This window comes from Oreochromis aureus, linkage group 19 (assembly GCF_013358895.1).
Source record: "Oreochromis aureus strain Israel breed Guangdong linkage group 19, ZZ_aureus, whole genome shotgun sequence".
In the NCBI taxonomy this organism is placed as follows: domain Eukaryota; kingdom Metazoa; phylum Chordata; class Actinopteri; order Cichliformes; family Cichlidae; genus Oreochromis; species Oreochromis aureus.
Window position 1 is genome coordinate 18,426,722 of NC_052960.1, and position 16,112 is coordinate 18,442,833.

The window sequence follows — 16,112 nt, forward strand, 5'->3', positions numbered from 1 at the left end:
CGAGGGACTGTACATGTGCATTTTCTCACTTTTAGCACAGCATACGTCTCGTGTCAAGTATTATAATGTACACCAATAAAAGCCAAAGAAGTATGTAAGTAGTGTTTTCGGGATTTAAAATATCAAAACTGAATCACATGGGTTGAAATCACAAATAATTGGAAAAGTCTTCCCCCTCTGTTTTTAACTACCCTGTTATTTTCTGTGGTGTTTAGTACTGTCGTAGACTGTATGTTAAAGATGGGCGTAGCTTCCTGCTCTAAAAAAGTGAAGCCAATGCTGAAGCGCCTGAAAACTGCATTATTTTATAATGGCCAGCAGGGGGCAGCACTGCTTATTGCCAAAACAGGTGCAAAAACAAACCCTGTTGCTCATTTGATTTGATTTCTAACCTCTTGAACACTTTCCTGATGAGTTTATTGTTTCGATTGCTAGTTTCAAGTCTTATTGCATACAGCTCAGTCAGATTCACGTGTTTGTCCAAACGCTCAGCCTGAGGCTACACAACTTTAGTCAGCCAGTAGGTGACGTCCCCGTGGCTATGTCCATCTTTTAGATGAAGTCTGTGCATACTTTAGTTGACTCAAATAATTTAAGTATTTCTACCCAAACAGACTAAACCTCTGTTTTCTTGTCATGGCAGCCTTATATTGTCCCTCGACCTCACGTCTCATCTCTGTCTTTGCTCTTCGCAGCTGGGCCACATTGAAGGCGAGCCAATGAGAAGAGGCGCCTTCCCCGTTACGTTTGTGCACTTCATTGCTGACTGAAATCCGGGACTCGGGAAGTATCACACGTCCCACTATCACAGACAAAACATCCACCATCGCCCCAGTGTTTGCAGTCGACGTCGTCGGCGCCATCATCACCATCTCCGCTGGTGTCTTGAGGGAGCTCGTTCAAGCGTCGCTGCTGCTCCAGCGAGTCTGGGTGTCACAGGGGACTCATCGGACTCTATGTGGTTTTAATGCTTGCAGTTAAAAAAGAAAAACAAAACAAAGATGATTGTAGTGAATGTCCTCTCGCAATAAATGCACTTTTCTTGTCTTTTCCCTTGTTGACATGTATGTACAGGATTCCTCTCATCCATTTTTTCCATTATGCAGACAGTCCTTAAAGCGACAGTACTGAGAAAATCACAGCGTTGTATTTTAACTTACTAACAGCTGTCAATGTGAACTTAGTCACCATGCTTACATTCCATATCTGTGCATGAGCAATTCTGAAATGCCTGCTTTTAGGTGCAGCTTTCCACATATGTAGTAGCCCTCTCGTGTGGAGGTTTTCCTAATGGTGCTAAGTTAACCTTAAAATATGCTGGAAGTTGCACCCAAGGGAGCCTTTCCCTGACCCAATTTCAGTGACAGACTGGCAATTGAGAGCGGGGATGCTGCATGCTAAAATAGCCTCCAGCCCATCACACCTGGGAGAGCCCACTTTCCCAAGCCGGCATAGAGTAATAGGAACATGCATCCTCTGCAAGGCTTTCCCCCACACATGCACACTGCCACCAATTTAAGCTGCGGGGCAGGGGGTCATATTCAAAAGCAACACTCCAGTTATTCCTCCTCCTCTTCTTCCTGATGCAATGCTGACTGGAGCTGCAGCAGGCAGTAATTACCTTTATGCTGAGTCCTGACACCTCAGGCCGTCTCCGCCTGTCATCTGCCTTATTAGAGGAATAGAAGCGTGTGCTTGTATGTGTGAGAGTGCATGTTTTGTCTGCACGGAAATAAGCTGCAAAGGAAAGCATATTCAAATAACAGGGAGCAAAAAAAAAAAGAGCGTGGGAATGAGATGAAAAGCGGGAGTAAGCTCTGTGACTTTTGTTGCTTCCTCGAGACACTTTTTCTTCACAGATGAGCTAAATAAATTCTCAGTCTCCAGAGAGAGAGAGGGAACACCCTTCCTGCAGCTTAAGCCTCATATAGTACTTCTAAGACAAGTTTATCTAATGCGTTATGAAATAAATATTAAACCTAGTGTAATTAACTTCATTTTAGTTGCAGAGCAACTTTCTCTCTGTTCATATTGTTGATATTTAGGCATTTAACCTGAAATCGGAGCCTTTCGTGGATTTGTGAATGACGAGAAGAGAGGGCGGCAGCTGACGCGCACTCTCTCCACCGTGTTTGTTATTAACTCACTGGATTGTTAAATCTGTTTGTGTAAATAGAGCAGGTTTTGTTTGTGGATATTTAAATGTAAAATATTGAAAATAAAAGGAAGGAAAAAAAAAAGATGAGCAGGTTAACCCAGGCAGTAAATGTCTTTTAATGCACTGTGGTGATGAGCAGTCACACAACCTCAGCTGGGCCTGTGTGTGTGCTGTAAACATGAATACAGACACTAATGTGTGCACACACACAAACACTATTCAAATCATTCTCATTAACAGTCTGTGAATCACTGCATTGACTCTTAACTATGTTGTGCAAGTAAATCGGAGAAAAAAAAAACTGGAATAATAAAATATGAAATGGTGCAAGGCGTCGGTGTGTTTCTTCTTCAGAGTTTGTGATCCAGCAGCAAGTGTTTTTTTTTTTTCCATTACCATATTTCGTGACCTGCATTTTAAAAACAATCTTGTCAAGCTAAGAGTTAAATGTCTCAAGAGCTCCCTCTGCTGGTAAATGCACTCAAGAAAAGGAAAACACTCCTCTGCTGTACCTGATCCACGTCTTTATTTTCCTTCTTCATACACATTTTCAACTGGACCAAAGTATTATTTCACAAGGTGAAGTCAAGTTAGTACCACAACTGTAAACAAGTCCCACAAAATCTTACATGTGTCGCTACCAGCCTGTTAAAATTTACTTTTTCCCCCAGCTAATCACTTTTGGTACCAAGAGTTTAAAAAAAAAGATTTAAAATAAGCTCAAGTAAATCTTTAAAAATGAATAAATCCCACAAATTAAGATCAATTTGTCCAAAAAAATGAGGCAATATTTGTAACATTCCTTCTGGTCAAAAAGCGACCACTATTGTACCAATACTGCTGTTAGAAAACAAAACACTCACAGGGTTTCTAAACCTGAAGAGGGATTTGAGTGATTTCCTCTTGAAGCCAGCTGTCACATCTGTGCACCGAGCAGTTAATCCGATGATTGTCTTCCGTGAATTAACATATGCCAGCAAAGTTTTAGCACTATGTAGTACCACTGCGTAAATTAAATACACTTAACATTACACTTATAAAAGCTCTGCACTGTGTCCCAAAGCTATATTTAATGCAACTGTTTCCCTCCTTTCTACACCTTCTTTTAATATTTATTCTGAAAAGGCAAAAAAAAAAGGAAACAAATTCCAAGGAAGTGACTCAGAAAAATTCACCACAGTTCTGTTTTAACTGGATGGATTACAGGAAGGGGAACAACAGCTAGCTCACACCAGACTTTTCCATCAATAACAAAGATTAGGCACCATCAGATCTGCCCTTTAGATGACCTCTCAGAAGGGTAAGAAAGCAAAGGTGCAAAAAAATAAAAGGGAAATGGTTGCACTTTTTTGCCAATAACAATGCTGGTTGTCTAATTAACTGTTGCTGGTTTTGCAGATGTTTCGCTCTCATCCCAACTCTCACTCAGAGCCTCTGGACTTGTCTGATGTCAGAACGCAGTCGAAGGAGGCCGACAGCACTTTGCAGATGGACTGCGCCTGCTCCTGTTCACACAGATGGCAGATGTCACGCATCAGAAAAAGGAAACGCACAGTGACCGTGTAAAAGACCTTTCATTTCGTACTTACTGAGCTGCTGCACTGGTACACCCAGATGCTGCACTCTTCTTGCTTCGTGTCGGCGGTTTTCAGAGCCAGCAGGTTCTTCCCTGCGCCCAGGCCGTCATCATAGCACAGCATACGCACGATCAGGTAGAGAGGATGGCGATGCAGCACATTCTGAGATTGTACAACAAAAACACAAAGTAAGGGCCTCTTTGAATTTGTTAACCCCGTTTCCAAAAATGATTTGCAAATCTTTTGTGTGCCATGTTTAATTTAAGTTAAATTAAACTGTTAAATCAAATCACATCAAAGGTTGGAAGTGTGAAATTTCACTGCACATTCACAGAATACGCGCTCACTTTGAATTTGATGCCAGCAACATTTTTCAGTGCATTGAGGGCAGGAGCATGTTTACCACCCCGTTGCATCACCTCTTCTTTTTAAAATTCAGGTAACTGAGGAGCTCAGTTGTTGTAGTTTAGACATCAAAATGTTCCTCTGTTCTTGGGATATTCTTCGAAATGACTGTGTACCACTATTTCTATTCCTTTACTACTCACACACTGGTCCAGTGAGGCCACCTTGACGCCGTACTTGGACACTACGAAAACCATCTCCTCGTCTCCGGGAACAAATGGCAGCTTTCCATCTTGCTATGAGAAGAGGAAGCAAAATTTGCAGGACCTTCTCTGTTTTACATCAGAATAATTACAGCATGTTTCTAAGGAGAAAGGTTAAAGTTAAAATGTGCCCAGATCTTTCTCCAGCTTCTTACCTGAGCAGCATCAATGTAGTTGATGAGGTCCAGCGGTTCCTGGAGGGTCTTGCTCATGTCAAACTTTAACTTCTCAATAGCACCCACATATTTCACCCGGAACTCAGTGCATGTCTCAGATGTGTTGTTCCCTATTGACGACAAAAAAAATAAATAAATAAAAAAAAAATCACCCATTAGAAAATTAAACTGCGAGGCCGCTTCGAAATTTTAAACAGGAAGTCACGCTGACCTGAGCTTTTGGTGGAGTCCGTGTCAAGGCTGGCAACAGTGCTCGATCTGGAGAGTCCTCCCAAGCTGGAGTCCACAGACTACAGTGAGACAGAAACATTAGACAGCGCCGCCTTAATGAAACACAAAGACACACATGTGTCTGCATGCTTGTGTTGTTAACCACCTTGCTCTTAGTGCTGATCTCACTGCTTTGCGAGCTGCTGCTGCTGTGGCGCTTTTTGCCTTTCCGGAACATTCTTCACCATGACGACCGCATCCAGCCCTCCAGACCCGCTGACCTGGATCATCACAAGGCTCAGAGTTAAACGCGCAGAATGGCTGCCTTCTCAGGTGTTAATGGAGCCCATAAATAATTAAATGCAGGACACAGGAGGATATACAGTTTGAATAATTGATACTTAGTCTGTTCCTCTTTCTTCTAAGAGAAGAAGAAAAATAAAGATGATCCCACACTGCTTCAATGACACTGGGGGTCTGGGCTCTGGGGAGGCCAATCCATGACTGATAGTGTTCTACTGTGCGTTTCTCTATCCTGGTATACTTTTACTGCATTGGCAGTGTTTTTGGGATCACTGTCATTCTGGAAAATAAAGCCATTGCCAATCAGGCTCTTTTCCGATGGCACTGCCCAGTGGATTAAAATCTGATCTGATCAGAAAATGAGAAGAAAAAGCAGCCAGTGTCCAAAGGAAAACTTTGAAAGCCCTTCAGAAAGCCTGGAGAACTATTACTCAAGAGTACGGTAATAAATTACAAGAAGGTCTGGCTTCATTGAAAGTAAAATATTAAGAAATGAAGGCTGGCTCAAAAAAAAAAAAAAAAAAAAAAAAAAAACCCTGCTAAATATCTTTCATGAAATTCATGAGATTTCTTGGATATTTTATTTCATTTTAATTAGTTTTGCAAGTACGTTTTTCCAGTTGGTTTCCTTTTTGGGCTTCATTTTTATTCTACCTAACTAAAATCCTTTCCCTCAATCTTCTACATCAGTTTTGGTTAACTATAATAACCTTGAGTCATCCACACAAAGGTATCAGCACACACAAAAAGACATCCTAATTAAAATAACAACATCCACAAGTAAAAGGTGAGATATTTGTTAGAGTAGTTTCTTCATGTAGGAAGGTGTAATTGTCCTGGGAACTCTGAAAGCAAAGTTAAACTAAGGCTAGAAAGGCCCAAACAGAATAATGTTGAAGATGTCCTGCTGTCTATATTCAGTCACCACAGCTGCTAAACCGCATTTCACTTTCAACTTGAGTTTAATCACGTCTGAATCTGAAAATAACTCAAGACCAGAATACTCAGAATAACAGACGATATAACACTCAAACAAGAGACTAATTTGATAATATCGATTATAAACACAAATTTGTGAGATTATTTGTACTTTTTAACATTATAGTATAGTATTACAGTACTATTTAACAACGCGTATAACCACTAAGTTAAAAACAGGAGCACCATTCAAACAGGAAACTACACCTGCTACTGTAACAGCCTCGTTAGGTGCGGTTTGAACAGCGTGTCTGTAAACAGATGAAGCTAACGGAGTCCCAGGCTACCAACACTAATGAATAAGACACCTATCACCCACACTACGAGCTGCTCTGTGCTTGTAGTGCTGTAGCTACAAGAAAACCTGAGTGGCTCAAACTTATCCTACTCACTTAGTCGCATTCATTTTAAAAGTTACAAGCCGAGGACTTCCTCGGAGGGGCTTGTAAAGAGAGTGAATTATCTAACGCTAACATGATTGAAACAGCATACCTGTTGTACCGAGGCCCTCTCAGTGTACCGTTTAGCTGCTTTTCTTCCAATCCACTTTCTATTTATTCACAGTTTGACTCTTCGGCTTCCCTTTGAGCTTTGAAGCCTACACCCAACACCACTTAAAGGGGACGCAACGCAGAGGAAAAATAAACACATAAAAATCCTACGAATAATACGGATTATTGTTTCGATACATTGCTGAACTTAAAATAGATAATCCTAAATTGAGCTAATATATTTAACCGCCGTGCCTCTTTTGCGTGGGGTTGTTTAATTAATGTTAGAGCAAAGCTGGTAAAACCCAACCGACGTCCGTCTCGGAACTTGTGTCACACGACTTGATTCCAGTCGGGCGTATTTTGGACACGCCCCCGGAAGTTCATTCAGCAAACACATTGAGTGCAGTTTTATCGGATTTGTTATTATTTATTTTTGTATTTTAAAAATGACACTAAAAATTTAGAACAAAATGGCCACGAAACGCAAAATAGAGATAATTGTCCCTGCCGAGGAAAGCGACCAGCTCCTGATTCGTCCACTGTGAGTTAATTTATATATTTTAGATATTTATATATACATATAAATATTATATTTTATGGCTGATTCATTGTGCAGCCATAAAACCACATATATGCAATGATACCGTATTTGGCTCATGTTGCAGCGGTGCTGGGCAGGAGGTTGGGCGGTCATGCATTATCCTGGAGTTCAAAGGAAGGAAAATAATGGTAAAATAAATAATGACAAATAATTTGTTATACACTTATATCAATAGCAATAATAACTATATTACGGTTACCTATTTGAAGGAGTGCACAGTGCAATTTTTTTGGTTAAAATTTAATAAATTTTATTATTTTATATATTTATATATTTCGACATATTGTTGCTATTGTAGTATTCGTGCCAGAAAGCAGCACCGATGCAGATTGGATTTAAATGAACAAAGCTGTTTTTGTGTGGCAGCTGGACTGCGGCATTCACCCTGGATTGGAGGGGATGGACGCTCTCCCATACATAGATTTGATTGACCCAGCTGAGATAGATCTGCTGCTGATCAGCCAGTGAGGCTCAACTGTCCTGTCTCCTTTACATTTTCACATTTTTCCTGCACAGAAATGACAGTTTAGATCTCTAATTATTGCTGGTTTTATGTGTTCTCATTTCAGCTTCCACTTGGATCACTGTGGAGCTCTGCCCTGGTTCCTCCAGAAGACCAGCTTTAAAGGGAGGACCTTCATGACTCATGCCACTAAAGCCATCTACCGCTGGCTCCTATCAGACTATGTTAAAGTCAGGTAGGGGCAAAGGTACCTAGAGACAATTACCTTTTAATTGCAGTGCAGCATACAGTCATATTTTTATTATTATTGCAGTAACATCTCGGCAGACGACATGCTTTACACTGAAACCGACCTGGAGGAGAGCATGGACAAGATAGAGACAATCAACTTCCACGAGGTCAAAGAGGTGGCTGGAATCAAGTTTTGGTGCTACCACGCTGGTCATGTGCTGGGAGCTGCCATGTTCATGATCGAAATAGCTGGAGTCAAAGTAAAATTGTTGTTGTTTAATCGATAATGATAAGAAAGGATTGTTTGCTCTTTTTTTTTTTTTTTTTTTTTTTTTTAAAAGCTAACCTACATGTACATTCCCCATCTCCTTTTCCCTCCAAAGCTTCTGTACACAGGAGACTTTTCCCGACAAGAAGACAGGCACCTCATGGCAGCTGAGATCCCCAGTGTCAAACCTGACATCTTAATCATAGTATGACATTATTTAACTATAATAAGTCATATTGAACACCTTTTTAAAAGGCTCTGTAGGTAGGTGGGCGGAACATAGTCAGAAACCATTATTTGTCTTTCTGCAGGAGTCCACCTACGGCACTCACATCCATGAAAAAAGGGAGGAGCGAGAAGCTCGGTTTTGTAACACCGTCCATGACATTGTCAACAGAGAGGGTCGCTGTTTAATCCCTGTGTTTGCTTTGGGAAGAGCACAGGAACTGCTGCTTATCTTGGGTTAGAAGTCATGTTTGACTCCCTGATACTGAAAATGTGATAATGTGTGTCAATATTGTTAACCTCAATGTTCAAATTTATGTTTAGCACTGGATTTCCTCTGATAGTTATGACTTTGGTTATTTGTCTTCTCTTTATCCCATTATCACTCATAGAAGTCTGTAAGATTGGGTTTAATGTTCTCTTGCAGACGAGTACTGGCAGAATCACCCAGAGCTCCATGACATCCCCATCTATTATGCTTCTTCCCTGGCCAAGAAGTGCATGGCTGTGTACCAGACATATGTTAACGCAATGAACGACAAGATCCGGAAGGCCATAAATATCAACAACCCTTTTGTCTTCAAGCATATCAGCAATCTGAAGGTAGAGACTGTCACAGAAACCCTGTGCATATTCTCAGGCTTGACTGCCTCTCTCCAAAATAAAGCAGCACTGTCTGTTCTTTCCAGAGCATGGATCACTTTGATGATATTGGCCCCAGCGTGGTGATGGCGTCTCCGGGCATGATGCAGAGCGGGCTCTCCAGGGAGCTCTTTGAGAGCTGGTGCACCGACAAGAGGAATGGAGTTATCATCGCTGGTTACTGCGTGGAGGGCACACTCGCCAAGGTTAGAGCACAGCGGGACGGCAAAAAAGTGTTTCTTAGCAAAGTGGGAAAAGATACTGTGATCTAATAATAGATATGCTGATTCAATTGCACCAGATTGCCGTTATTTACAGCAATTTTCAAGCCATCAAATTTAAAACTCAGAAGCTGTGACATAAGACAGAGACAACGGGTAAAGACCATGAATTACTCTTTTTTTTTTTTTTAAAGAAAATAAATTAAGTTAGCATAAGAAGAAGGGAAAAAAGTTTTCAATGTTTTTTGTTCATTCTCTCTAATGAAAATGAATCGAACATCTGAAGTTTTTAGGTCATTAATTTGGTAAAGCAATCAAACTGACGGCTCTAAAAACAATTTACATGCCATTTTCTTTAACTATTTTCTAAATCATTTCACTGACAAAATGATTTATCAAGAAGATAATTTCCCGCTGTGCACACACTGCAGCACATCATGTCTGAGCCAGAGGAGATCACCACCATGTCGGGACAGAAGCTGCAGCTAAAGATGTCGGTGGACTACATCTCCTTCTCCGCCCACACTGATTACCAGCAGACCAGCGAGTTCATCAGAGCCCTCAAACCACCACATGTGGTATGAGAAGAAAGCAGTGTGGTGAAATTCACAGTTCTCTGGACTCTTTTTTTTTTTTTTTCCCCCCCTTGCATAAAATGTTGCACATGTTTAATTTCAGATCCTGGTACACGGGGAGCAGAATGAGATGGCGCGCCTGAAAGCCGCGCTGATCAGAGAGTACGAGGATAACGACGAGGTTCACATCGAAGTCCACAACCCTCGCAACACTGAGGCTGTCACGCTGAACTTCAGAGGAGAGAAGCTGGCTAAGGTGCAGTACGCTTTTTGTGATCAGCAGTCGCTGCATTGTGCGTATGCTTTTTAATGACACTGTTAAAAATGACAAATCCACTGAAAATGAGACGGATACACTTCTCTTCTCAGGTGATGGGCTCACTGGCTGATAAGAAGTGTGTTCAGGGTCAGAGGGTATCAGGCATACTGGTGAAGAAGAATTTCAACTACCACATCCTCAATCCCTCTGACCTTTCCAGTAAGTTCACTTTCATCATCCCCAAATGGAGCACAGGGCCACCAAAGCATTTTAGTAGCGTTAATGCTTCATGGCTCTGTCATTGTTTTGGGGTATTTGGGCTCAAAACTAAACCAAAGTAGACTGAACGATTGAATGAAACATTCCTCCTCTCGGACCTGTACTGACCTGATGTGTCTGTTCTGCAGCGTACACAGAGCTGGCCATGAGTACAGTGAAACAGACCCAGGCCATCCCCTTCACTGGACCCTACTCACTGCTTGTCTGCCATCTGAGGAATCTCACAGGTAAGACTGCGTGACCAGTTCTGTGGAAATCTCTACGACCATCTCTGCATGCATCAGTAGACTGAGACCATCCAAACTCATAAAAAGAAACAAAAAAACACTGAACTGCCCACATTGTTACAGTTTGTCACATACTGCATCCTTTTGAGTTTTGTGTGAGTGATTTGTACCCCACGGTGGTGACTGTCTGTGTCAGGTGATGTTGAAGAGCTGGACGGAACTGAGAGGAACACTTTGAAGATCTTTAAAAACATCACTCTGATCCAAGAGGCCGGCATGGTGCTGCTAGAGGTGAGAGGCTGTGCTTTTCACACCAGTGTGCATAACTGGGAGTCCTAAATTTCTTTCTTTAGAGGATAGACACAGAGTTTAGTGTAAGCCATCCAGGGTTTGATATCACTGAAACACTCTAATAATCCTTTTAACAAGGTAAGAAGGTGAACACTGCACCAGTGTGCCACGTAATAGCAACTACTCATTTGTGTTTTCTGCAGCTTTCCACGTGCATGTGTCCAGTAAACTACATTCCTGGGTTTGGTTCGGTGCAGACTATTGACTGGATCACTCTCCTTTGTAGCCATATAAAATCTAAGGGGCAACTTCATGATTGGTTATTTCTGCTCCTAGCCACAGATTTTTAACGGGAGTGTACATTGTGATGCTCAGAGACAGCTTGGGACTTGTGTTTTATTAATTTATCTTTATCTGCTCTTTTAGTGGATAGCTAACCCTCTAAATGACATGTATGCTGATGCTGTCACCACCGTGGTACTGGAGGTGCAGTCCAACCCAAAGGCTCAAAAAGGTCAGCTTGGTTATATATATATAAAAGATGGATGTAGGTAAGGTGAAATCCCACACTGGTTTGTTCACACACACTTTGAAGCCTGAAATTAAACAGTTTGCCTGTGACATTTGAGCTAAGGGCTGTTGACATCCCCAATCCACCTGAGGTCAAAGAAGTTATAGTCTTGGTGATTCTGGCCATTAGATTGTTTCTTTAATCTTTTCTTTTGGTTGATGATCATGCACTGGTTGTTAGTTTTGGTTTTTATGACATATTAAGTTCCCCTTTGTTTTTCTCCTGGCTGTAAATCAGGGCCTTTGGATGTGTCACACTCCTATTATGTTCTAGCATCCAGAAACTGCACAAATGGATTGGGTTCTGTGCACAAAGTACTCATGCACTATATTAACAGTTCACTCAGAACTTTATATATGGGATTGTTTTTACAATTTCCCATGAAACACCTGGACTTGCTTCATGGCACACTTTTTGGGAATTATTGTCTTTAAGCATATTATACTTCGTCATATATATTATGTTACATGTGACCATAATTTAAAAAAATTTTTTTTTAAAAGATATATAGTCTTAGTCTTTAATAGAGGAATGTCTTTCCTAAAGTCATAAATCAAATGAAAAGCAGGGTCATTATCACGTACAAACTGATATTTTTTGCTGTAAGAGGAGTCGCCCTCTGCAGGTGATTAGAAGTAATGCATACTGCATTTGTTTCACTTTTCAGAACTCAATGTTACATCCATCTTTTATATACAGTTAACACAGTTCCACTGAACACGTGGTGCACATGTGTGTTTAGTTGCCGCTGTAAGTTTGAGGTTTTATTATCCGGTGCTATCTGGTTAATGCCAGAGATCTGCTTTCTGCCTTATGAGCAGTGATGGAGACCCAGAGCAGCACTATGGACATGGATGTTTTCCATACCCGGCTAGAAGTCATGTTGCAGTAAGTGATAGAATAAATCCATAAAACATTTTTATAATGCAGTAGCATGAATATTTTTATGGAAATGAAGTTCCTCGGATAAATAGTTGCTAAGCTCTTAATGAATTATATTATTTGTCTGCTGTCTGTTTTCAGGGACATGTTTGGAGAAGAATGCGTGAACTTCAGCGATGGTAAAATCATCTCTGTGACTGTGGATGGGAAGACGGTGCACATTTGCTTGAAAACAAGGGTGAGGGTCTTTTATCCTGTTAGTGGGAGCTGCTGATTTGGTGTTTAAATATGTCGCTGACTTCTTATTCCCTCACCAGTCTGTGTGCTACGAAGATGAATGCACAGAGGATGATTCACTCAGAGAGATGGTGGAACTGGCGGTGCAGCGGCTCTATGACGCTCTAAACCCCGTTATCTGAAGAAAGACACACACCTGCCTGCGGGTCTGCAGACATTGTTAGTGATCGGTCATCAGATATACACATACAATTCTAAAACAGTTGGGACATCGTGTTAATGTAGATTAAAAACAAAATGCTGTGATTTGCATTCAAAAACACATTTTATCCACAGTAGAGCGTAGAAAACATATCAAATGTTTAAACTGAGAAAATGTACGATTAGCTCAATTTTAATTTGATGGCAGCATCACTTCTTAGGAAAGGAGTCATGTCTGTTTTATGTGTTGTAGATGATGAGACAGTCTTCATAATTTTACAGAGGAACATTATTCTGAAATTGTTCAGCAGTTTACAGAGCTGTTTCCTGTTTCATTCCAGCTGTTTCCTTTTAATAACCACTTACTTTTCCACCTTTTGTTGCCCCCCTGGCTTTTATTGTGACATGGTCCTGCCATCAAATTCAAAATGAGGTAATATTTTTCATGAAAAGGGGGAAAATGTTTAGTTTCACAGACTGAAGAAACACAGTAACTGAGCAAGTCTGACTTGCGAGAATAAGCTACGTGATGTTATTTAACAGATTTTAGTGTTGCTTGTATTGTAAGCATTTTTAATTATAAAATATATTATTCATTATGTTAACTGTGTTTGAGTGTAGATTTACTGTGGGTTTATTTGACCTGAGTTCAGTATTAATATGCACTGACATGACTTGTTTACTTTTAAATGTGATGATGTGTGTGAATTTCTAAATGCACTACATGTGCTGTATTTGTTTTAAGAAGACTTCTACTTTAAAAACAGTATTGTTTACTTTTGTCGATTTTAAATATACAGTATTCATTGTAATCGTGTGATCTATGGACATACACATGCTTGTTTTATGTAATTAATATTTATTTTTATGTTTTAAAATCTGTTCTCACTAAAAACACTACATACATTGACAAAATCAAATAAAAACAGGCAACACAAACAGTGTCCATAAGTCTTTTATTCATTAAATATCTGAAACAATATACCCAGTAATTTCACAATAAATATAATCAAAGGCACATTCTTTAAAAATAACCATCTGATTTTAACCATAAAGTTGCTTTAATGCCCATTTTGGCTGGGCTTTCAAGATATTACCACAACCTTTACGTATATTGCTATAAATATGTCATAAATAGCAACACATTACCATTGAAACTTGGTTCGTCATTAAAATTTGTATAATTTCTACCAGACAAATGACTTTATTAAAGCCAAAGGAGCTGAAGTGAACGGTTATAAACCAACCACTGAAGTGCTGCTGTGCCAAAGGTAATACAGGATGAACCAAGACCACAAGTGATTTATATTTTTTGTCATATTTAACCCCTTCTATATGATGCATTCACAAAGAGCAAATGTGCATATGTTTGCTCATGTGCACATTTAACTTGTTTTGCTGATCAAAGCTCCAGAATCAGCTAATTTTAACAACACATTTGAACGAAAAACGCCTTAAATCCTCACCAGCTTTAACCAATGGATGCTTGCTGGCAATATAGGTCAAGTAACTGACTTAAAATTGCACAGGTGAAATGTTTAATAGTGTGATCGGTGGTGGAGTTTCAAGGGGGACCCACAGTGTTCGGTGCCACTACAGTTTCCATCGTTTCCCAGAAGATGTCTTCATCCCCGTTTTAAGTTCATTAGTATACCTATGGCTACCACCAGCAGCATCCCAACTCCTAGCTCCATCATCTTGCCCATTTTCTTCTCGCCTATAGTGTCCTGTTTCTTCTTCAGTATCTCCTCTTTGCGGACTCGGATGTCTCTTTGTCTCTGCAGCTGCTCGCTGTAGTGGGACTTGTAGAACTGGTCGAAATCAAAGATGCCTCCTCGGCCGTCTGGGTCCACTACGGAGCGTCGGCTGTCGGTTTGCCGTCTGGATGCGCTCCCGCTCGTGTCCTTGGGGGAAGGCCTGGCTGTACCGGTGAGGTCTGCCAGACTCAGTAGTCCCAGGTCATATTTCTTCCTGAGCCCCTTGTTTCCCAGCACGGTGTAGGCCTCGCTGATCTCCGAAAAGCGGACTGTGGCCTCTTCGCTGCCAGTGTTTCTATCCGGGTGGTAGGTGAAGGACTGCTTGTAGTACGCCGTTTTTATCTGGGCTCGAGTGGCGGAAGGTGCCACTCCCAGGATATCATAGTAGCCAGTTTTGGTTTTGTAAAGAGGCTCGGGTCTGACTCCATCACCGCTGTAAGCCCTGACAAATGACCATTGCCCCTGTTGCCAGTACAAATGATGACTATAAGGGCTCTGCTGTCGGCGGAAAGTTCGGGGCAAAGTCCTCCAAAACCCGGTGCGTCTCCACTGTCGAGACAGATTCCTGTTTTCTCTTTGTACCTGGTTCTTGTTATAAAGAGAAAACTCCTCAGGAACATAGTAATGGTAATTCTCTGCAACCGTTCCGTTCTCCCAAATAGCACCAAGCACCGGCTTTACACTTGTGTAACCGTCCCGAGAAGCTAGAGCGCGGTCTGTGTCCGCGGCGTCTTTGGCTCCATACGGCCCGCCAATACGACTATCACCCCAAAAAAGCCCTGCTGGCAAAGGCGAACCGTGTGAGGCACCTTTCCCGTGTTTACTGTGGCTGGCACGTAGGCAGTAGTTATTTAATTTGTGTAAGAAACCGTGCGTCCTCCTTCCAAAACAACCACTGACCTCCGCCATGTTTCCTCTGACTAGTGACGTATCCTGTGTGTCGGGTAATCTCGCGAGGCTTGCTTTGATTACGTATGCAGTGACGTTCGAGGCCTCGCGGGCAGTCCGTACCACGTGATTTAGGAACTGGCTCGCCGGTTCGCGCCAGATTCGAAATAAAATGGGCAGCAAAACACCGCTCAGCTGATTTCCCCATCACAGCGTGTTGTGGAATTGGATTACGTACGTGTTACATAGTTACTTGAGCATTTCTTCTTCGATTCTTTTTTGGTGTGCTGAGAATAAACAACCAATACACAGAGCAGATCCAGTCAACAACAATTATTTATTAACACATATGTGGGAGATGTACAACGTCACCCTCTGCGTAGATCTCAAAGAGGAAGCACAGATCATACTGTCAGGGTTCACGCCCCCTCATGCGTAAGCAGATAACATAACATGGATCAGTTACCGTTACTGACAGTTAGACACAATTCCTTTTTCGGTGATTTTCTGCAGTTACTTAGAAATCTATCTTAACCGCATCTCGCCCCGCTGTTTCCTGTTGTTCTCTTTTAGCAGCGCAAACGCAGGCAATGCTTTCTGCAACTATTCACAAAGCTTCCTGTTCTCCACAGTCTTGCTAAGCAATGACCTATGACACAGTTTATAACTGAAAAGTGGCCTCTAATATACTGGCCTGTTATTACATGCATAAAACAAAATACACAACAAATAAGCACTAGAAAATATATTTTCCTAATACACTGTAAAAAGAAAATAGGTGAACCAACTT

The 16,112-nt window shown here is 41.2% G+C and overlaps 4 protein-coding genes across 6 annotated transcripts in view; 2 read left to right on the forward strand and 2 right to left on the reverse strand.

The window, feature by feature from the left end:
• Positions 1–2,485, forward strand: part of asap2a (ArfGAP with SH3 domain, ankyrin repeat and PH domain 2a) — a 58,440-nt gene extending 55,955 nt beyond the window's left edge. For both annotated transcript variants that reach the window (XM_031758239.2, XM_031758240.2), the window contains exon 28: positions 696–2,485. In XM_031758239.2, coding sequence (XP_031614099.2) covers positions 696–770 — 75 coding nt within the window. In that variant the 3' untranslated portion in view covers positions 771–2,485. The remainder of the gene's footprint in view (positions 1–695) is intronic.
• Positions 2,486–2,660: 175 nt separating this feature from the next.
• On the reverse strand, positions 2,661–6,636 carry itgb1bp1 (integrin beta 1 binding protein 1). The gene is made up of 7 exons (XM_031758385.2): positions 6,503–6,636; positions 4,896–5,010; positions 4,731–4,809; positions 4,499–4,629; positions 4,284–4,376; positions 3,748–3,897; positions 2,661–3,663 (listed from the first exon to the last, which is right to left on the reverse strand). Exons 2-7 carry the CDS (start codon positions 4,965–4,967, stop codon positions 3,580–3,582), a joined length of 609 nt encoding a protein of 202 aa, XP_031614245.1. The 5' UTR covers positions 4,968–5,010; positions 6,503–6,636; the 3' UTR covers positions 2,661–3,579.
• Positions 6,637–6,870: 234 nt separating this feature from the next.
• LOC116334804 (cleavage and polyadenylation specificity factor subunit 3) lies at positions 6,871–13,226 on the forward strand. Of its 2 annotated transcripts, none has more exons than XM_031758341.2 (18): positions 6,871–7,045; positions 7,170–7,233; positions 7,472–7,569; positions 7,675–7,803; positions 7,882–8,059; positions 8,183–8,272; positions 8,379–8,529; positions 8,720–8,895; positions 8,982–9,140; positions 9,587–9,733; positions 9,834–9,986; positions 10,100–10,208; positions 10,397–10,495; positions 10,692–10,786; positions 11,213–11,300; positions 12,179–12,245; positions 12,381–12,477; positions 12,557–13,226. In XM_031758341.2, the coding sequence occupies exons 1-18, from the start codon at positions 6,975–6,977 to the stop codon at positions 12,656–12,658; spliced, it is 2,073 nt and encodes a 690-aa protein (XP_031614201.1). In that variant the 5' UTR covers positions 6,871–6,974; the 3' UTR covers positions 12,659–13,226. The 2 variants fall into 2 exon arrangements, with proteins under 2 accessions (XP_031614201.1, XP_031614202.1); XM_031758342.2 differs by having other exon boundaries at positions 7,882–7,975.
• Positions 13,227–13,461: 235 nt separating this feature from the next.
• Positions 13,462–15,383, reverse strand: LOC116334852 (dnaJ homolog subfamily C member 30, mitochondrial-like). Its single transcript, XM_031758398.2, has one exon. The coding sequence runs from the start codon at positions 15,341–15,343 to the stop codon at positions 14,303–14,305; it is 1,041 nt and encodes a 346-aa protein (XP_031614258.1). The 5' UTR covers positions 15,344–15,383; the 3' UTR covers positions 13,462–14,302.
• Between the last annotated feature and the right edge of the window lie 729 nt (positions 15,384–16,112).